Source organism: Mixophyes fleayi, chromosome 1, assembly GCF_038048845.1.
Source record: "Mixophyes fleayi isolate aMixFle1 chromosome 1, aMixFle1.hap1, whole genome shotgun sequence".
Taxonomy (NCBI): Eukaryota; Metazoa; Chordata; class Amphibia; order Anura; family Limnodynastidae; genus Mixophyes; species Mixophyes fleayi.
Window position 1 is genome coordinate 99,723,322 of NC_134402.1, and position 23,352 is coordinate 99,746,673.

The 23,352-nt window shown below is 38.0% G+C and overlaps 1 protein-coding gene across 2 annotated transcripts; it reads left to right on the forward strand.

Moving 5' to 3' along the window:
- Nucleotides 1-14,078: 14,078 nt before the first annotated feature.
- FGG (fibrinogen gamma chain) lies at nucleotides 14,079-21,445 on the forward strand. Of its 2 annotated transcripts, XM_075198431.1 has the most exons (10): nucleotides 14,079-14,217; nucleotides 14,496-14,543; nucleotides 14,626-14,809; nucleotides 14,942-15,029; nucleotides 15,562-15,692; nucleotides 16,416-16,549; nucleotides 17,784-17,968; nucleotides 18,909-19,186; nucleotides 19,625-19,788; nucleotides 21,281-21,445. In XM_075198431.1, exons 1-10 carry the CDS (start codon nucleotides 14,152-14,154, stop codon nucleotides 21,293-21,295), a joined length of 1,293 nt encoding a protein of 430 aa, XP_075054532.1. In that variant the 5' UTR covers nucleotides 14,079-14,151; the 3' UTR covers nucleotides 21,296-21,445. The 2 variants fall into 2 exon arrangements, with proteins under 2 accessions (XP_075054532.1, XP_075054523.1); XM_075198422.1 differs by lacking the exon at nucleotides 21,281-21,445 and having other exon boundaries at nucleotides 19,625-19,967.
- Nucleotides 21,446-23,352: the final 1,907 nt, after the last annotated feature.

The window sequence follows — 23,352 nt, forward strand, 5'->3', positions numbered from 1 at the left end:
TTGCACTGTACATACTACCGCAGTAGATATATGTTAGATTACATAAAAGGATGCTGCATCTTTAAGTTAAGAGCTATACTTATTAGTTTGCTAATGCTATGCACATATCTACTAACTTTTTACTCTTTCCCTCCTGGAGATCCCAGAAGGAAGGTGAAAGGTGAGGACGGAGGGGGACGGGGCCCAACGAATCAAGTCATTTTGGGCCCCGTCCCAGAGACACAATTATATCAAAGTATCATTTTGCGTCATGGAGGCTCCCATTCTGCCCACTACACTAGGAAGTGGGCAGGATACAGGAGAATGGCCTGCTCTCCTGGGCATCCGGGAGGCCTACCTGGAATTCTGGAGTCTCCCGGGCATTCCAGGAGAGTGGGCAAGTATGGCTATGCATTGAAATTAATTTTTACATCTTAAGAGAATTTACTGCAAATATGGGGACATGCAGTAAATCCCAACTTCTTTGACACCAATAAACATAGTAACCATGTTCCGAAAGCACTGGGCATGTCTCATTACAGAGAACTGCACATAACAGCAGTTAATGGATGTTCAATCTTTATTTCCCCTGTCTATTGTTGGCTATTTACAGATTGCAGTTTGAAATGTTTTTTTGACGCCTGCAACTACAAGTAAACAGCATTGATTGTATGTATGAATTTTATGTACACATTTTATATGTACTTAGTTCATACTTGCCAACTCCCGGAAACTTTTTTCCGGGAGAGGGGGCGTGACTGGAGGGGGAGAGGGGGCGTGACTGGAGGGCGGGAGGGGGCGTGACTGGAGGGCGGGAGGGGACGGGGCGAGGCCAATCGCGTCATATTGGCCCCGCCCCGCGAAACCATAATTTGCATTGTGGGGGGCGGGGCCAAAATGACGTGATTGGCCTTGCCCCGCCCCCTCCCGCCCTCCAAAATGCCGTGATTCTCGGTGATATTCAGGATCCGGGAGAAATGCCAGCTCGCCCGGGAGACTGACCCGAATTTCGGGAGTCTCCCGGACTTTCCGGGAGACTTGGCAAGTATGGCTTAGTTGTGACAAAACAGGAAACTGTCTTGTTAAAGCTAAACACATGTGAACACAGAATTTTGAGGCAGGTAACAAGACTTTCTCAATCATCCAGTTTCATAATACACAGTAAATATTTGAATGTTACTTTTTTGTAAAATCAGCACATTAGACCTTTGTTTGAGTAACAGAGTTCAGTAAACTACAAATCTCAAGGTAATATAATGTGGTTTAATTCATCAGATATGCAGGATGATTATCATTGGTTTCTATCTTCCTAGATTGTTCAGTAATGGAAATACTCCAGTGTTCTCAAAATGTAAATATCAATGACATTACTGATCCCCGAAATGTAAAAATAGATTTTTTTATGCTTCTTTGTTTGGCAGAGTTTTCTATAGAGAAAACACATGTCTGTCTTAAAGCCATATTCCATATTTCTTGGATACAGAGTACTTGCTTTTCAAGTTTACAGACCTAAGTCATTAAGGAGAGCAAAGCATAAAAAAAGGAGTAACTTTGCACCTGGGCAAAACCATGTTGCATTGGAGGGGAAAGTAAATTTAAAATGTGGGGACAGATTTATAGTATGGGCAGGGCATATCCTAGATCAACTTTAAATGTCAGTGTACAAATAAAGCTATCAAGTATTTGTGTGCTACATGAAAAAACAGCTAGTATTTAACTTATGTGCAAAATAAAAAAAATAATTTGCACTTGCATTGTAACATGGTTCGTCCCGGAGAACATTTACTCCATCACAAAATCCTCTTTGGTGTAGCTATGTACCTCAATTTGTGCAAATGATGCTAGGTTATTGCTACTGCGCATAGCTCTATGGTCAAGATGGCTGAGTTTGCAAATGAGAAGACATTTGCACCAGCAGATGAAAGGAATGGAGGGCATTCATTTTGTGGAGCAATGTAAGAATAAAAGTTCATTTTACAGAATGAGAGTATTGAAATTAGTTAAAGGGGTTGATAGGGATAGGAGACATTTTTAGAGCGCTCCTCACTCTCATGGTTAAGACATACATGTGGCTAAACAGAGCAGTATTTTAGGAGAAAAACTGGGTAGTTCTGAAGTTGTAGAAGGTTCTAGTTTTCATGTGATGTTTATACTTTTGCAGAGTACATCATAGGCAAACCGAGGGGGGGGGGGGGGTCCAAGTGCCTGGAAACCCCCTTCCAAGCCTGGGGCACTGTATAATTGAGGTGACTGGACCCTGCCCCCGCTTCACATGGCTCTGGAGTTTATGCAGTATTGCCCATGTATATTATAGGGATAGGTAGAGTTGGAGAGCAGCCAAGCACTGTCTAATATTATACTCATGCCCCCATGCATGCTGGCCATGGCCACTGGTGGCGTGATGTTGAATCCCACCTCTACAAATCCTGCATTTGCCCCTGTACATCTTCTGATATTCCATCTCTCCACACAGGTAGGTGCACTTCTACTTTGCAGTGGTATTTTCTTTTAGTGAAGAGAAGGTGGGCAATGTAGGCGCAACGTTTCTGAGGAAATGGGATTCATTCAAGTGCGCACAGGTTGTCGTAATCCAGTCCCCTCCCAATTCAGCACTGTAGTCTGGTTCTTCTGTGCAGAAGCAGGTAGGATCTCACTGCTTGTGCCCTCAAAACCCATGCACCCTAGACTGCAGCCTAGTCAGCCTAGCCGCTGCAAGGCGGTGCATATCCAATGTGCACAATAAATGAGGTCCACTGTTTTGCCTCTCTAAACGTGTACCCAAATATTTTTATAAAATGCCACATTAAATTAGAATATCATTGTATACTAATGGTTAAAATGAAAACTGTGTTTATGTATATATCTCTAGCATACTACACAGCACTTTAAAATTGTGCTGAAACACAAGATTGGAAATTAACAGACATACAAAGAGCTAAGAGGGCCTGCTCACGAGATTGTAATGTGCTCATGTTTCATAAACCATTATAACTATGTTTGGTAAAACTTTGTTTTTAAATGCAAAACTTAACATTTGAATGCTGCTCACCAAAAGTAAACAGTTGTAACCTTCATGTTAAAGTGTGTTAATAGGCGCATCACCAGAGCAAACACTGCAATCTCTACAACTGCAGGCCCACACTAAAGCAAACACAGTTTAAGAAACCGCTGCAATAGCCAAAATGTTTTGTTCTTGTAAAGCTGTCATTTCCCGTATTTAAAAAAAATAAATAAAAAATATCAGTTTCATCATGTTCACATAAGAACTTTACTACCTTTGTTCGTTTTGCCTGATCTTCATGCTTAAATAATAAGTGCAATGTCCTTACATTTATGTAGTTAACAATAACATTACTGAAAGCAACATATTGTACAATAATGATTGTTTATTTGGCTTGATGATGATGAGAGAGCAGCAATACAGCGACATGTATACAATTGTTGTGATCATGATAAGGTCTTCCAATGCGGCTTGCTGGTGTTTTGAATGGGTTCATTACAGAGTATAATGGGTCATGAATGGTATTTTAGAGACTATATAGATTTGAAACAAAATATGAAATAACCAAGCAATTGTAGGACATTTGGTATCTAAATGTACTTGTGAGGTGAGGAGGGCACTATCCACTACTGTCTTCTTCTACCATTGAGAATACAGTTTATTTAGTTTTGTACAAATTTGTTCAAAGCTTAGCGATTAGATACAAATGATAAAACAACACACATTACATTAAAATGAACACAACACAAGCAGGTTCTCGTGCCCTGGTGGACAAGTGTACATTATAGGGCCCAATCCGTGGTCGCCAAGTGTACAATATAGGGCCCAATCCGTGGTCGCCAAGTGTACAATATAGGGCCCAATCCGTGGTCGCCAAGTGTACATTATAGGGCCCAATCCGTGGTCGCCAAGTGTACAATATAGGGCCCAATCCGTGGTCGCCAAGTGTACAATATAGGGCCCAATCCGTGGTCGCCAAGTGTACAATATAGGGCCCAATCCGTGGTCGCCAAGTGTACAATATAGGGCCCAATCCGTGGTCGCCAAGTGTACAATCCGGGCCGGACTGGGACTAAAAATCAGCCGTGGCATTTAAAAGCATAGAGGCCCACCTGCTGTGGGCTCCATGCACAATATTGTTGCACGCTGAAGTGGCGTTGCTGGTGCAGTGCAACATGAAGCATCAGCACAAACTTACGCATCACACTTGGTCATCTGCCCACCCTGATCATTTCCCTTCTTGTGCAAAACTCCTGGAGCACTGGGAAAATGCACAAAACCATCATTTTTAAAACAATTATTCTTAAAATACAATGTATAATGTCCATGCTACTTCCCCCTGAACCATATAAGACAGGATTTTTTTTGAGACGCCATGGCCATGGTAATTTAATGAATCATAAATCATATGTATACTATACATAAGCCACAGTATCAAACCAAAACTAACTTAAGTAATTTATGTAACATATAAAATTAACATGTAAATCATAACCATTGCACAGAACTGCAATAAAGTACCTATTTACTGCAATTTAAACAAACCATGGGGGGAATTCAATTGGCCACGTTACTTGAAAAAGTAACGCGGCCTGTGCACCATTACCGTTATTACGGTAATAGTGCACGAAAATACCGTTATTACGGTAATAGTGAGCATAAATACTCTTATTGTGTTAGTTTTAGCGCTGGCTTTTTGCTCGCAGGAAGCCGGGTTAGTATTACCGTGATAACGATAATGCCTTTTATGCCGCGGTACTGAATTGAATTCCCCCCCATAAGTCACCAGATTCTCCAACATGACCCCTTCCACCAGGTACAAGAGGCTCTGCTCCTGGACTTCCTACACCATTTATTGTTGCTGTCACCTTTGCTGTAACTTTTATTAGGTATATTCAACATAGCCTGAAATTACCTTTAAGTTTCAAAATAATTCAAAGAGACTTATTTGGACATCAGATGGTAAGAATAAGCTTAAGCTATTTCTAAAGGATACAACATTGTACTGAATTATATAGCGGTATAGTTATTGCTTCTAATTTCTCCAGTGCGGGCGAGGAGTGATGTAAATGTTGTATCCTTTACATATATTGCTTAAGCTATTTCCAAATAAGTCACTTAGGATCATGTTAATACTTGAAGGTAATTTCAGGCTATGTTAAATATACCTAATGAAAGTTATACTTTAGATTTGCTATTTGTTTATAGGAATCAATAAATATAACAAAAGAACAAATTTCGGCACTGAGCTTTCTTCTTTCCAGTTGGAAAATTAAGTAGCAGCTGTAATAGAGGACCTTGCTGTATGTCCCAACTCAAGACAGGAAAATTAAAAATTACTGCTCTGGCAGAAAAATAAATTTGATTAAACTCACTAGGACAGAATAAATGAATGGAATGGTTCTCTGCAACAATTAAACATACTACAACTCACTAATAACAGCCTTAGCGGCAAAACAATAACCCAGTAACACAGAGAGTAAATACATACTGACACACCAAATTAATTCCCATATCAGTTTGAACGAGAAAGAAAGAATCCACAGGAGACATACTGGGTCTGAGTCATTAAGGAGAGCTAAGCATAAAAAAGAAGTAACTTTGCACCTTGGCAAAACCATGTTGCATTGGAGGGGGAGGTAAATTTAAAATGTGGGGACAGATTTATAGTTGGGATAAGGCATGTTAATGTACTTTAAATGTCAGTGTAAAAATAAAGCTATCACGTATTTGTTTGTTACATGAAAAAAAAGCCAGTATTTTCCTTTTGTGCAAAATAATAAACAAATTTGCACCCCTTGCATTGTAACATGGTTTGTTCAGGAGCAAACTTACTTCTTATTTTGCTTTGCTCTCCTTATTGACTCAGGCCCATATAATTTAACACAATAGACGTAAATTCAAAAATAAAAAAATAAAAAACATTCTAAAATAAATAACTAATCCGACACATAGCATACACTAAAAGACTAAATCAGCAAAAATACTGCACAACCAACAATGTGTTAAAAAAGTTGCATACCCAACAATAGTTAAAGCAATTGAAACAAATATGTTACTGAATACTCCTAAATATGAATATTCATAAGTATTCTCCAGCATTCACATTTAGACAGATTGCGCCGTTGTCTCTTACCTGTTCTGGCTCTTCTCTCTTGCAGCTTTGTTGTCCTCTCGCTGGCTTGTGAAAGTTGGTGTCCTGTATTGAAAATGCAAAATGTTAACAAACCCTGAATTATTAGGCTTCTTAGTTCAAACAAAATACTCCATTAAGGCCAGATAAAACTACCCCATTGTACAGGCATATATAGGAAATATCTGAACATTTGTGGTCAATCAAATATTAACCTCTACCAGCCACATCTCACTAGTATTTAATATTCTAGTGATCGCTTAGACCACAGAGAGCATCCATGTAACCGCCACACAATAAAGATATCATGCCCCCCAAAGCTGCTCTATTTTTTAAATCCCCCTAAGACATTTCATTACCCCTACAGGTATTTTCATTACCACAATAAAAACTTCAAACAGGGAATAAATTCATATATACACAAAAATAAATTGTGTACTTCCAAAATATTGATTACTTCCCACTGCAGCTGTTAAAATGGTCTATTGCGCTCCCTCTAACTAAACCATGCATCTAAACACAAAAAAAACCAGCACTGTGGGGAGTAAACTGTATAAAGATGTATATAATTGATAATATATATATCTACATATCTATATATATCTATATATCTATCTATATATATATATATATATATATATATATATATATATATATATATATATAAAAATTCTTAATTAATAATAGCAAAATTCAGTTAACTGCCCACCTTCAGCCATTTTCATTTCCCCCTCCTAAAGACATTGCCCCTCCTTGCAATCATTTTTACTTATGCCCCCCCGAGGTATTTCCTTACAGCCCCCCTATAGTAATTTCCTTATACCCCCTCTGCAGTCATCACCATTTTCCTTACCCCCCCCCAAATGAATTACATAAAAAAAAGTACTCTTTTTGCCTAAAACTAAGGACGAACACATATTAGTAAACAAATTACCTCAGCAGGCTGCCGGCATTCACTGTGCGCACCCAGCGCACCCAGAAGCGGAGCCGCACATTCAGAGGGTCGGAAGGGAAACAATGCAGTTTTCAAGCAGAGCATCGGAAGCTCTGGGAGCCGGATCGGGGGGAGCCGGGAGCCGGATCGGGGGTGAGCCAGGAGCCAGACCTGGGGGGAGCCAGGAGCCGGACTGGCCCATCTTGCCAGCGGCCCTTCTAGCAAATGCCAGAAGTGCCAGATGGCCAGTACAGTACAATATAGACTCCAGTGTAAATTTAGAGCTCATTCCCTTATGGCCTGGTTGAAGTGCTCCTTTCAGGTCACAGAGCTGCTATTAACCTCTATTATATTGGTAGATAGATGCTCCATGACTTCTCCTCCATTGAACTTCAGCAGCCAATCGAGTTTAGTTTAGGAGAGGAAACTAAACGCTATCAGCCAATTATTAAACAGTCTGATAATGTTACATATCCTGTCCTGCACTGCTCTGCATAGAGGAGGAAACTGTTCCCAAAGCAGCTGCCTACCCTACGTCTGATAAACAATAGCACTTACTTCCACACTTAAAATGCATTAGACAATTTTGGGATGCTGATCATGAGTTCACTTATATCCAGCCCTGCAAAAGCTGAAATTGTTGTTTTCATAAAGCATGACATTGAGAAGTATGGTGCTACAGCAAGTTTATTCCTGAAAAAAATAACAATACTTCACCTACTTTCAGGCAGTGAAGTCCGGGAGATCCCAGGAAGGGGGCGTGACTAGTGGGCGGGAGGGGGTGGTGTGCGGTCAATCGCATAATTTTTTTCTGCGCCGTAAATGACATTTTGTCACAAGGGCGGGGCTAAAATGAAGCGATTCACAGCGAATCGCGTTATTTTGGCCAGCGAATTGCGGGATGCGGTAGACTTGCCTGCTCTCCCGGGAGCCCGACCCGGATTTTGTGAGTCTCCCGGACATTCCGGGAGTGTTGGCAAGTATGCCAAAGTATCCAAATCACTGAAGTGGTTTTGCTTTATGACATGGTCATATAATAGAAATAAAGGTGATGCGAAAATTTCTAGTTTTGAGCTACTAAGGCCGTAAACTGTATACTATGTAATGAGTGAGATAGGAAAAGGTGAATAAGTATTTAAGAAATTAACATTTTTGGAGTCCAAATGCTTCCTTTTCTACCTGCTTCAAAATAAGGTTAAATTCCTTGTTTCATCTAAAATAAACTTATTAACGCTGATGGGTATTGTTTCTTGTACATCTGCATAGGTGGTTGTTAGGTCTTTTTGTGCTTTTGTGTGTTTTTTTTATTGCATTCGCTAATGAGATGATATTACTACTCAAATCAGTCTCCCAGAATAATATAATGTCATTGGTATGCTGTTGGTTATTAGCCAGGAAAGTTTTCAAGCTATAGTCTAGAAACTTGTTCATCTGACAGTGCAAGTATAACAGGGAGTCTCTATGTTTAAAGTTAAGGAAGACCACACCAAGGCAAGATCTGAGATTAAAATTGGTTCAAAATGTATCCTAACATGGAGAATGGGCCAGAAACATTAGAGAGGCAGATATAACATCATCATTGTGTGTAGTTTGTCAAATGTCCACCAGGTAGAGCTGTGTACTAACATAGTATATACCAAGTTTAAGACATTTTTATTTTGATTTCTTGTTGTCTATCTGTCCAAAACTGTATCAGCTATAATATTAAAATCACCACCCAAGGTAACCTGACCAGCAGGGAAATTATATTACAAACTACACAATATTAATCTTCTATTATGCATGGAACTATGAAGTATATAATGACCTTAGGATCAGTTATACTACTAATGGTATATCTCAGCTTTGGAATCAAATAAAGCAATTGCTATATTATTATAGCATTTATTACAAAATGTTTTATTCTCCTGATCGGCCAAATGGGTTTCTTGCAACAGTGGTATGTAATGTCTATATTTTTATTTTATATAAATAATTAATGATAGAGGATTTATACCTGCAAAATCTCATATAACAAGTTTCATCTCAGTCATGCAGAGGATCAAGAGAACTTAAAAGGTAAAATATGGCAATTAAATTGACCAATGTTGTGCTCATTGAGAAATCTGGTATATTGTTTGATATAACCTTGAGTTTTAAACCTCACGCCCAACAGACTCCACCTTGCACTCCGTGATCCCAGTGTGTGAAGAAGAGAAAATATATTAACTCATATCATAGGCAAACCGAGGAGGGGTTTTCTAGTGCCTGGAAACCCCCCTCCAAGCCTGGGTCACTGTATAATTGAGGTGGCTGTACCCTGCCCCCGCTTCACACGGCTCTGCTTGAAAAGGGAGAGCTGTGTGCACCTAACAGTAGCGCACGCAGAATTGCCCATGTATATTATGGGGATAGGAAGAGTTGGAGAGCAGCCAAGCACTGTCTAAAATGATAGCACCGCCCCCATGCATGCTGGTCACGCCCACTGGCGGCATGGTGTGGAAACCCCCCTCTACAAATCCTGCGTTTGCCCCTGCATATTTTTCTTAACTTAGCTTCCTCACCCCCATGATATAGCTGCTAAAGACAGACCTAGTGATCATGATCAACTTACTTGTGAAGTATATACAACTGCATATTTAAAGCTTACATTTTATATTAACTGGTGCCAAATTATTGTATAATCAATTCAAACTATACAGCGACTAGTATAATTAAATTTATTTAGCAATTTAGACATAAAGCAGCAAAACTACTTCATCGATTATCATTGGAGAACAAACTAGGTGGAAACATAAAAGAATAACAAAGCTCATTGCACCTAGTAATCAGAAAATAAACAGAACAAAAGTCAACACTCCTACAACATTTTTACAATCTGTGTTTAATGTTTACTATAGTCTGATTAGAACTAGTGGTGCCTCAGACGGGGTAAATTCTGTTTCCTAACAGTTCTGCATAGGAACAGTCAGGTTGTGGATTTAGGGGCATACAGGACCAGTGATACCATTAGCCAAACCTAGGCGGATGCCTAGGGAACCAGATGTTGGGGGCGCATAAAACACTAAATAAGTGACATAATGGTGCTCATCCAGTGTCCACATGGATAGCCAGCCACTGACAAGGGGGTGAAGCAATAATAAGCAATGAGGTAGGGCACAATGCCTCTAAGGGGGGACACCTCTGAAGGGGTGAGAGGCACCACCTACTCTACTATAGGGATCTTTATCACAGTGCCCACTATATTAAAATGGTAACCAGCTCTCATTACCTCAGTAGGGAAATCTTACAACAAGAACAGTTTCTCTTCCTCACATATGATATTTCCTACTTTTATATATGCATCCCATTTTCTGACTGTTCAGCAAAATGTAAATATGTGAAAGTCACAACTCTTGTACATGTATTTCATGGACCTCTTGGTCCATTCTGTTTGTCCTTTTTATCAAAAGGGCAAAATATTAAACCTTCCAGCTGTCCTGATTTAGGTAGAAAAGTCCCATTTCTAGGGGTCTATCCCACTGTCTGGACAGTCAGAACTTTTGTTCTGACATTTGGGAATGTTGGGAGGTACGTCCTCTCACCTCGGTTAGCGCGTGCCATGCACACCTGCCACTGGGGCGCGAGCAAGTACAAGGATGTGCTTAGGGGAATGGTCTAGAGCTTCAGGAGTGCTAGACACACTCACCCAGCATAGCACGACTATCATCATCATCATCAACATTTATTTATATAGCGCCAGCAAATCCCGTAGCGCTTTACAATTGGGAACAAACATTAATAAAACAATACTGGGTAATACATACAGACAGAGAGGTAAGAGAACCTGCTCGCAAGCTTGCAATCTATGACCCCTTTTCTTAATGAAACAATTGTATTTCTAGGATGTTTTAAAAAATTATTTTAATGTTAATAACCACACTGACTAACAATTCCAACCCAGAATTGGAAAATCTTAGTTCCAATTGATGGACTAAGAAGAAATTGTATTATATTTTTGCAATTAGAGTCCCATGAACCAGCAGCTGTCCAACTGCGCACCGGGCCTGCAATGCAAATGTGCTTTGTGCTCTGTAGGTCAAAATTGTAATGTGTTAAATTTGACAGCTTGATCAAAAAAATAAAATAAAATAATTTTGCTATATATGAGACAGTAGCCTGAATACCGGAATTGTTTTTTGATGTGATTGTAAAGATTTAAAAAAATAAAATAAAATTGCGCGTGTGTGGTCAGCTTGAGGGATGGTTGTTAATGCTGGTTAAGAAAGAGAAGCACAGAACAAAAATGACCAAGATTTTAAATTTGTTTCCAAGAGCATTTTTATGCTGTATTCCATCGTAGCACAGTGGTTAGAATTGCTATCTTGCTACATTGGGGTCGTGGGCACACCTACCAACATGTATTCAGGCAAAATCGTGACAAAAAAAAGCCCTGGCCCTGATCCATGAAACCACATACCCAATCCCAAATTTCAGCCCAATCATGCCCACTTGCACCCCACACCCATATACAATGAGTTTTTGGAGGCATTTTTTTCACGCAAACCTATTTAAAAGCGTTCAAATGTATTGTTCAAAATACCCGAGCATAAGTGATTAGAATATCAGGAGACTATCATTGCTTACATGATATACTACAGTGCAGAACCAAAGACATATATATGGGGGTAAATTTATCAAACTGTGGGTTTGAAAAATTGGAGATATTGCCTATAGCAACCAATCAGATTCTAGCTATCATGTATTTAGTACAATCTACAAAATGACAGCTAGAATCTGATTGGTTGCTATAGGCAACATCTCTACTTTTTCAATCCCGCAGGTTGATAAATTTACCCCCTGGAGTCTGAGAAGGAGAATATGCAGCAACTAACTCAGAGGCATTTTCTTTCTCTTGTACTCCTACATTACTGCAAAGGCAGACATAGAAAAGTCCCTGTAGCAGCTTATATAGGAACTTCAAAAAATGTAATTTGAAATTGATTCGAATGTTTTACTTTCAAAACAAATATATACTTTTAAGCAGCAGTCACTGCATATATATATAATTTAAAATACCAAATCTGTACTATTGATTTTGTAATTATCCAAAAAAATACAGATCACAACAGTATCACATTGCTTGGCAAATAATATTATTGTGATAAAAAGCTTTCAATGCTATATTAGAGCAAACTGGTACAATTTATAATTGTTCTTTCAGAAAACTATACATTTGTTAAATGTCAAATCTGTGACAGGACAGAAAAATACAGGGGCCCAATTCTAAAATATCAATTTATGTTTGGTGTCCCCAAGGCTTGTGTCTAACATTCTATCCTAAACATCTTATATACCGCCCCATAAACCAAGGAAACCTCTGAATATGTTTAGTATATGAATATGTTTAATACATGAATAGCTGGTTTTCTTCTGTTTCTTAAGGAAGTGCAAGAAAAATGAAAAAAAATTGGATTTACAAATATACAACAAATAAGAAAACAAACTTTTTTGGAATATTCTGGATGAATAACTTGGTGGTTAGTTCCCAACTCCTGATTCTAGGTTACTTTTGTCCCTTCTGCCTGAATGTTGGGAGGTATGACCAACTCACCGCCAGTCTGCACCATAGAGCAGTGGTGAATAGTTGTCGCACCCTTCATGTGTGTGCACTCGGCAATGCAGAGGTGTTTTTAATGGAGGGGTGTTTGGGGCAGCCTAGTGCGATAGACGTTCTAGACAAGCTCCCATGGGACATAACCACATTGCAAACAAGGTTTGACCACGCACCCTTTTTGCGTAGTGACCTTATTTGAGTAGTGTTATAAAATCTCAGGGGATTTTTCTCTAGTTGTTTATGTCAGGTGGGAATAATTTACGGATAGCGTGAAATATTAGTAAAGAATAATTAAAACAAATGTTATTTAGGAACCTCAGGAGAACCAAAGAGGACCCAGTTTTACAATATACCCCAAGATAAATTCCTTGGGAGGTCTACTTTGCTAGATGGGGTCATCTCTCTGATGGTTTGGCACTGCACTGCAGTGCAAGACATTCAACTTAGCAACAAATGATCTCTGAAAGACAAAATGCACATTGTTACTATGCTCTATGACATGTTCAGACAGAGAGTGAAATGCCCATGTCACAACGAAAAATCCCACTGAAATGCAGTGATATTTTTTGTTTTTTACATTAACGTCCAATGAGTCTGAGAAAACTATCAATTTATCAAACTACTGGTTTATGAATAGCTACTTTTCTATATGGAATGATCGTGTTTTTTGTTCTATTGTCTTGGAACATTTGCAGTCGTGGTATGTTGTAAAACATAAGTACATAAAAGATAAAATACTTTATATATACCATATAACATTGCCAAATCTTTAATAAAGGACACACATATTTGGGTTCCTTGTAATACAAATATGTTGGGGAATACATTTTTGGGGTGTATTATACAGTTGACCTGATTATTTAAAAGGTTTACTGGTGAAAATTGGATAAGTGCAATTTGTTTCCATATTATATCTATCATGTATAATAAAAACAATAAACTGGCTATTTATTAAAATATGGCATTAAAAACTATCCTGAAATAGAATTATGGTCACAGTGTTACAATACAACTCCTTTTATGAAAATGTTATCTTGTTGCTGTGTGTTAGGCATAGATCCAGTATGAAGTATAAGAGGAATTTTACTCTGCCGTTTATCACTAATGAAAAATAGGGACATGTCCAGGGGCAAATGGTTAAATCCTTGGACCATCCCCAGAAATTACGAGCAGATGGTAACTATAGAGACTTTAATACATTAGTGTCACTAGAGCCTGGGTTACATTGCAATTAGTGGTACCCAGTAGACAATTGTGCAATTCCCTGAAATCGGTCTTTAAAGAGTTAATGTCCTATGATGTTAATGTTCAATGGATTTTAAGTGACTAATGTCCTCTTCTTCTGAGTGTCATCACTTCATTAGCTCCTCCCCTCTGCCCTTTACTTTGACCTTTGGACAACTCATTGTCCATGTCTGCAGTGTTACTGCTGGACAGAGGGAGCACATAAAACAGCAGCTCCCTCCAGGCTCACTTCATTTGTGAACTATCCAACCAAGCAGGTGCAGGACAGAAAGAGACCTGCAACAATGACACGATTATACCAGCAGGGGGTACTGTTCCTCCAGTCCGTACTTCTCTTCTCCAGCACTTCTGTGAGTATAAATACCACTATAGTGGGATTGCTGCAGGGTGTCGGAAAATCCTACATACATGTAGCTTTATTGTGCACAGAAATCACAGCTTTGTATGGTTAGTTTTCATTATTGCAGATTGCCATCGGGGGAAATTATATTTAATGAATACATTTATTCTAGAAATCTTCAATGTTATTCACATTTTAAACAGAAAATAAATGACAGTGAGAAAACGAATGTGGGATAATTCCTCATTCACCCCTTATAATATTTTATTACCTACTTTTTTTTTGCAGGGTCTAGTACCAAACAGAGATAACTGCTGCATATTAGATGACCGATTTGTAAGTACATTTCATTTTCAAGTGTTTTACAGTAAAAACCTAAGGTGTCATTACGTTAATGGTTTGTCTGCTGTACTTGTAGGGAGAATATTGCCCAACCACGTGTGGAGTCTCCGACTTCTTCAACAGATATCACTCAGAAATAGAAACACAGTTGCAGGTCTATGAGAGACTCCTCGGCCAAATTAGTAATGATACAAGCGATACTACTGTCATTGTGACAGACATAAGAGAAATTGGGAAAAAGCCTTCAACAGCCCCACAAGGTAAGAAACAGGAAATGTACTATAACAATCTATCATATGCTTGTGTACAAATGACAGTAAAAAAAATACTTAAATAACTCTGTTATTACTTAAATTCTGCACATATTTATTTTTGTACATGTTATTTTTTAGTTTTAGACCCTACTCAGAAATCCAGAAGCATGCTGGATGAAATAACAAGATATGAACAGACGGTTACACAGAATGAGCAGCATATACAGTAGGTATTCCTTAAGGGTGAGGATTAATGTATACCCAGCTTTAGTGTGTTGTGCAGATTGCTGTTCACTGTTCTCTATTCAGCCCACAACTGACCGGCACAAGGGGCTAGACCAGCTCCTGGTTCACCCCTTATCATTACGATACACTAGTAACAAGTTTCCTAGGAGACATACTCAGCTCAGTGTGGACTCCTGATCATCTTAGCGCAGCACAAACCTGAACTTTTGGCTTCCAATAATCAGGCAACTTCTATAGTAAAAATGTTAATCCCCCCCACCCCAGACGGACGTAATAACGTTACTTTATCAAAAAAACAGATTACATGTATTAAATCAATTGTATTCCTTCCGAGACATGTTAATAAATGTAAAAATGTTTACTATATCAAAAGTGTGTGTATATAATAAGCTATGAAAGAAAGTTGTTTCATGTTAGATCTATCAACTTTCCAGTTTTATAACACCTCCAGCTTTCAAACATTTTATAAAGAGTTGAACCAACCACTGAAATCCTGTCTCTCTTTTCCACAGGTACCTACAAGAAGTACTGAGTTCAAACACACAAAAAATTTCCGTGCTGAAACAGAAGATAGCGCAATTGGAAACACAGTGCCAACAGCCGTGCAAAGACACTGTCCAAATACAGGAATTAACAGGAAAAGGTACTTGTCAAGATATGAAAAGATTTGTAGCCAGTGAGAGAGTGAAGCAGCAGGAATGTTGTTTTATCTCTATTTTTGTGTCTGTCTTTATATCTTTGATGCAGTTTTTGCAGACTAGCTTGGTGAAGGAGCAGCGGCAGGTTGCTGTGGACATAAACAGTGAAAGTGTTAACTGCTTTGTTTTGCAGTGACATGTCATGTGCACATACAAGTTACATATTATATGGGGATTTGGGGCATTCTTCTGGCAGCATATTTTAATAAATATCTTTAGAATTATGTGGGAAGGTAATTTACTTGCTTAATAGGAACAGGAACAGGCAGACCCTAATTTTGCCTTATTGTGTTGGGGAAGGACATTTTTTATCTCTAATATTTATATGTGTAATTTTATTTATATATTATTGTTGATTTTTTTTTAAACTGTTCTTTTGTTTTACTTTTTTCATATCAGAAAAGACAATTTTGCTTCCATCGGTAGATCGCCGGTTAATATTAAAGCTGCACTCCTAGATAGCCATGGAAGTTATTTCTGCTTAACACATTTAAATGGCAGAGAAGGGGGGTTTGAATGGCGGGGCCAATCCTCCCGCGCAGTCTCCCTCCTTCCCCTCCGCAGCAGCATACAGCCATGGTTTTCAGCTGGTGAGAAGAGAACCGTGAAGCAAGATGGCTGCACAGATCAGGCAATATTGATGGAGAGAAAATGTATTTGTTTTTCAGATTGTCAGGAAGTTGCTAATAAAGGAGCGCGAGTAAGCGGCCTCTACTATATCAAACCTCTGAAAGCCAAGCAGCAGTTCCTGGTTTATTGTGAAATTGGCCCATCAGGCAGTGCATGGACTGTGTTACAAAGAGTAAGTGACTGTGGCTTAAGTCAAAGCCAGAGACAGTTTTAGTAATATATAAGATACTTGTTGTAAATATAACACTTTGTTCCAAAGTGGAGATGTCCATCCATACTACATGAAGGTTAACTCCCGCTCGCCAAACAGCTGAATGTCTGGGGTTTGATGTCTATGGCCCATAAGCTTGGTAAACACTTTCCCCATAACAGAATTTTGAACTTCTCTAATGCTGATACCTCTTGAGTTGGGAGCGAGAGACGGCCAAATAGTCAGGTGTTATGGGGCAGCATGGTGGCTAAGTGGTTAGCACTTCTGCTTTACAGCACTGGGGTCATGAGTTCAATTCCTGACCATGGCCCTAACTGTGAGGAGTTTGTATGTTCTCCCTGTGTTTGCGTGGGTTTCCTCCAGATGTTCCGGTTTCCTCCCACACTCCAAAAACATACTGGTAGGTTAATTGGCTGCTATCAAATTGACCCTAGTCTGTGTGTCTGTTTGTGTGTGTGTGTGTGTTCGGGAATTTAGACTGTAAGTCCCAATGGGGCAGGGACTCATATGAGTGAGTTCTCTGTACAGCGCAGTGGAAATAGTGGCGCTATATAAATAAATGATGATGATGATGGTCACTAGAATATCATCAGTGGTGAAATCTAGAATTCCGTGGCTGGTCTCTGGTAAACCCTGACAATAGAATTATTTTTTGCAGAGAATTTCCTTATGGCAGGTATCCTTCAAGGGAGTGGGTTTAAGTGAATGAACATGTATTTTTATTTTTCTCCCACCCTCTTATTGGATGTGTAAATAGGTAATTGAAAGAACATGCCAGAGGATGATTCAGTAGTTCATTTTGCTGCTAAATTATATAAACTATATATATATATATATATATATATATATATATATATATATATATATATATATATATATATGTGTGTGTGTTTAGTATCAATGCATATAGTACAAAAAAGGAAATTTATCTACGATTGAGGAGTAAAAGGGGTGTCAGCCTTTTGACAACTGCTCTATGTATTTTAGTTTTAAAAAAACAACTACTTAATTCTTTAGTGTTTTCCTGGTTGTGAAATCTGAGAAGATTTGTCAACTCTCAGCTGATGACAAATATAAGATTATATACAAGAAAACATTTTAGTGTTGGACACAGCAAGCTTCATGGTTTATAACACAACACCAGCCTTACAGATATCATCCAGATAAACAGAATCTTTAATTTTCTTTTCCCCAGAGACTTGATGGCAGTGTGGACTTTAACAAGAACTGGAACCAATACAAAGAAGGATTTGGATATTTGTCACCAACTGACACAACAGAGTTTTGGTTGGGTAATGAAAAGATTCACCAAATTACCACCCAGAGTACCACTCCATATGTTTTACGGATAGATATGGAAGACTGGAGCGGTCAGAAGAGGTAAATGCAAACACTGACATCTGTGGTTTTGTCACAGAGGAGTCAATTTAATGAACAAATATTATGATCAAATATTCCTATAAGAATAATGCCATTAATGTTACTGTATAACAAGAGCCAACTAAAAATGCAGAAGTAACTTGAAAAGATTACTGCAGCTACATGTCATATTGTATAATAATGTATACCAATGGAGGAAAATGGGCATGAGATCACTTATCTTCAACACTGTCTTGAATGTCAGTTAATTTTATTTTGAGTGAAACATTTAAGGAAAACCTCCCAAATTAAGAGAACCCATCTGGCTCCTTGTTCCCCTCAATAGCTGTGTTCTCCAGGCATTCCTTGTAATTGTACTGTGTACCAGTGCAGTCCCTCTTCCCCTGACATGATGTCTTCTGGAGCAAGTTAACACACACTAGCTTTATTTCAAACTTATTTAATTGCAAAACTAGTTGTGATTGATTGGTTGATTGCTTAAATAAAGTGTAGAGAGTTTATTCTAGAAGATAATATCCAGCTTATTAAATATATTTAGATTTTTCCATAAATAATTCTGAGGTTGTTGATTTACACCATGGGGTAAATGTATCAATCTGAGAGTTTTCCGGCGGATTTGAAAAACCAATCAGATTCTAGCTATCATTTATTAAGTGCATTCTACAAAATGATAGTTAGAATCTGATTGGTTGCTTTAGGCAACATCTCTACTTTTCAAACCCTGCCGGAAAACTCTCAGTTTGATACATTTACCCCCATATGGTTATTAACCAACCCTACACAAAACATCATTTTTTGTCCAGTCTAATGCATAAAATGGGAAATAAACAGGGAGAATTGTCTAGTAGGTAAGGTATTTTTGTGGGAAAAACAGCATGGAAAATAAATCTCTGAAGCTCACTTACATGTTGACTTGAAATTCTTCTTATTCTCCATTTAGCACAGCAGACTATAGCACATTCAGAGTAAATCCTGAGAAGGACAATTACCGGCTGACGTATGCGTACTTCATTGATGGTGACGCGGGAGATGCATTTGATGGCTTTGATTTTGGAGATGATGCCAGTGACAAGTTCTTCACCTCCCACAATGGCATGCAGTTCAGTACTTATGACAGAGATAACGATAAATTTGATGGAAATTGCGCTGAACAAGATGGCTCCGGTTGGTGGATGAACAGATGCCATGCCGGTCATCTCAACGGCAAATATTACCAAGGTAAGGTTATTGAACACCTAAAGCAACTAAAATAACTTAAGTTACTCAGATTGCCATTTCACAACAAATACCCATCAATAAATGTTAAGTTTAATATTTGGAATTTGCATACGCATACAAATCATCTTTATCCCCTTCTTTTCAAATTACATTCTCATATTTTTTAAATTAAATAATGACAGACTAATATCAAGTTAACCTGACAAACACCATAATGTTTGAAGAGAGAAATTCTAATTGATATTATAATTATTAAACATATTATTTTCAATCATAGTTTCATATTTCAGACAAATAGAAAAATAAAATGAGCCTCTCTACACTGATTGCATAATTCTACTAATATTGTAAATGTAGAATAAATTACATGATGCATTCTCCGGGGATCTGATGTGCAAAGAGACTGCAAATAACTGGTATCCTTTGTATTCCCTGAAGGTGGTACCTATTCCGAGTCTGAAACAAAAGGGTTCGACAATGGGATTACTTGGGCAACATTCCGCAGCCGTTGGTACTCACTGAAGAGAGTATCAATGAAAATCATTCCTTTCAATCGATATGGAACAGAAGAGGAGCAGTTTCAGAACGTAAAAGGGAAAAAGGTCGGGTCCCCAGGCCGAGGGGATTACTAAAATCTTAAACTTGTTTGCATTTTCCACACCGCACATTTACAGTATATCAGCATTGAAGCTTATCCACAATACCTAATGTCTTTCCCTAGATTCTGTTTACAAATAAAATGTTAAATGTTATATAAAGAACTGTTTTACTTTTGCTAAAAGCCTGTGGATTCTCTCATGGAAAATACACAAACATTTTGTTATTTTTTTGTTACAGTTATTTGCTTTTGGAATAGCATTAAGCAATAGCGACACACTTTCAAATTTATTTGAATATGTAATTTGTCTTCTCAGTCATTTAAGTAACTAAAGTAATAAGTGCAGTAAATATATTTTATACACAATGGCTGGCGCTTCTAAATGACTTGAATTATCTATTCCAAAACAGTAACTTGCTGTCGATCCTTCCTTAGGAAACAAAATATAAGCACCATCTAAAAGTGAACATGCACTCAAAGAAGTTCAGCTAATCTAAATATATCTTATTCTAATTAACACTTATGGGTAGCTTTAGCAAACTTTCTAAAAAAGGACAAGTAGTTATGTTGCCCAAACCAACCAATCAGCTTGCAGGTATCATGTATCTAGTACCTTCTTGAAAATTATAGCCAAAATCTGATTGGTTGCTATGGGCATCTACCCAAAATAAGCTGAACTCCTTTGAGATATCTCAGAATATATAAGCATGTTTGACATACCACTTAGTAACTACAGCTTAATAACTAGACGATGGTCTGTGATAGTCTAAGTAAATCAATTATTTCTACTCTGTATTTCCTCTGTAATGGCATCTCCTATAGACCGTGCATTGTGTTGGTACTGGAGTACATCATAGTTAAATATATATTTTTAAAGGAAATAACGCTTTGTATAACACAGCATAAGACAAATTCTTACTGTATCAAACTCTAAAGAGTACATGTCCAATGCACCAGGGAATGGGCTTGCTCAGGTCCGAACAGGAACATTGCATTTTATTTTATTGACCAGGCATATATTTTTTTCTATTTGAGTCACCTCTCCTTGACTTTAGTAGTAAAACATTATTTGGTACTTGCTATCAGTTTGGTTGATTTAACAATCCATTAATAGGAGTGCATCTCAAACTGACTTTAGAAAACCTCCTGAATTAAAAACATACAAAATTAACACAATTAAGTTACAATAAATACAATGCAACATTATCTGTAAACAAGTGCATTGCTATTAGTTATTCCATATCACATGTAATTGCCAGCTGAAATAACCCTTCAGTGTGAGCTACTGTAAAAGGCAGAGAAAATCAAATTCACAATTGTTATTGAAAACCCAACATAAATAATATGAATGATACAATGCTGTAGAGGTGTTTCCTTGTAAGTGCTATGCCTTTATACATGCTCAACATATTAGCTTTCCTGCTGGTGTACTTTCTTCTTCTTTAATCTATAGCCAAGAATACAGTATTTTAATATATTGTTCTCTTTCATTGTAGGGTGGAGACATTTAAATTGACAGATTTAAATAAAAGCACCAGATTTCTTGGATGCGGAATGTGCCAACTCTTTGATCTGTAAAATTGCACTATGCCCAATAAGATAAAAAAAAATGAAATAACATTTCAAACATTGAAATAAAGTCTTTATATTTTATTCCAAAAGATTTTGTGGTTCCATATCAACCGTTCAGCACTTTCTTATCTGTTTTTAACCTACACCTACCAGGTGTAAATGAAATATGATGGAAGATATCATTATGTAATATATTACATATTGCACCATAAGACAACTTAAATGTATTGATGTGAATTGCTGTAACGTTTACTAAATGCAATGCTTTGGCTTTCTGCCTTTCTTCTGTGCTTTTCATGGATGACAATATATCATCAGATTTTTTTATATTTATTTTTTTGTTGCATCTGGATATTACACAGCTCTGCTTTCTTCACAATAAACAACTCTCCTCACAGTATTGATACAGAAAGAGAAATCAATGTGTTTAGTAACTGCTGTATAAGGGTATATACACGTCAGTGAATGAAATTAATCTGAATGTGGAAAACCATTTTAAGGAAAAGCAGAAAAACATTACATGAATAAACTTGTAGGGCTTTACAACTAGAATATTGGAACACATGCAACCCCCCGCATTTTTTTTTATCCTTGGCCACCCGGTAGCCTCTACTATTTCAGAATATTGGTTCAGACATGTGTTTCTCCTATGAAAGCCCTGCTAGTGTAAAAAAAAGGAAAATAATTTAGACTTGTAGGGATTCTTAGAAGATGCCATCTGTGGCCCTGGTTATGCCTGGAAATTAGCGTACAGCACATGGTTCAGATGCAAATCTTACGTCACATTTATTATTTATAACTTTGGTGGAAGATAAAGATCAGTTGATCAATCTAGTTTGCTCATTTTATTTGTAACACCTTATAAGCCACCTAGTCATTGCTGCCCCCCCCCCTTACACAGACTCCAAACACACAAACCTTAAATCTTATAATAAAATGAAGATCAGGAGATGTATTTGTCGAAAAGAGGCCACATGTGAAATGATTGCCTAGAAAGCAAGATCAAACCAGCAGCTCCAGACAAAATAACAAATAAAACATTGGGGGCAGCCAGAACTCATTCTCCCTGGCTTTGTACCTCTGTCCCCAACACAAACTACTCAATGACTGCAATAACTGTCCTTTGATCTTCATCCATGACAGCAATGTCACTAGTGCCTCTCTAAAACCTCCTCAGTATAATGTATGGACACATAAACTAAGTATTGGATCACAGAGCCCCAAAAGCAGTCAAATCAGCCTTTATATTAAAAATAAGATCAATGGTCATCTTCTTCCTAAGGTCGTTTCCACCTAATTGCACAAATAAAATGCAGGGACTACTAAATCTCTTCACCGCGCCATCCAGCAGGCTTCTAAATCTACTCCAACACATGCCCCTCTTCCCCAACCATCTGATAACCTTAGCCCCATGGTAGATGGTCATGTTCTATTGCCACTGCATTCTTTGAAGCCAAGTGAACATAAGAATGTCCCACAATCCAAACTTGTCAAAGTCTTGCAGCCCCACCTGTAGAGGATGAATTCATCTGTTACCAACTGTACCACGAAACGTACCACTGTCTGATAATACAGAAACATAAACGAGGCACTGCCAGCTTGGGAAAGGGGGAGTTAACCCAGATGGAGGTAAAATAACCCTAAAAAACCTCTGAGATCCACGAGCCAATCAGGATCTCTTGAAGAAGGAAGATTCAGGTAAAATCCCTTCATGCTTCCACAATCATTTTGGAAGATAAGATTAGCTCACGCAGTGTTTTTACTCGAGATGTGCGTGGACCCCCAGATCTTGGTTTCGGCTCTAAAACTTCCTGAAAGGTTTTGGTTGTGGATCTCAATTTAATTAAACATTTTGAAAGCTAGGTAAAATTATCTAATATTGAGCTGTTTTTGCTCCTATATTGTTTTTTATAGCATTAACATTCATTTACAGTCTATTTTCTAATGATCTCTTCACAACTGTCCAAATATTCACCTATTTTGGGCAAAGGCTGCA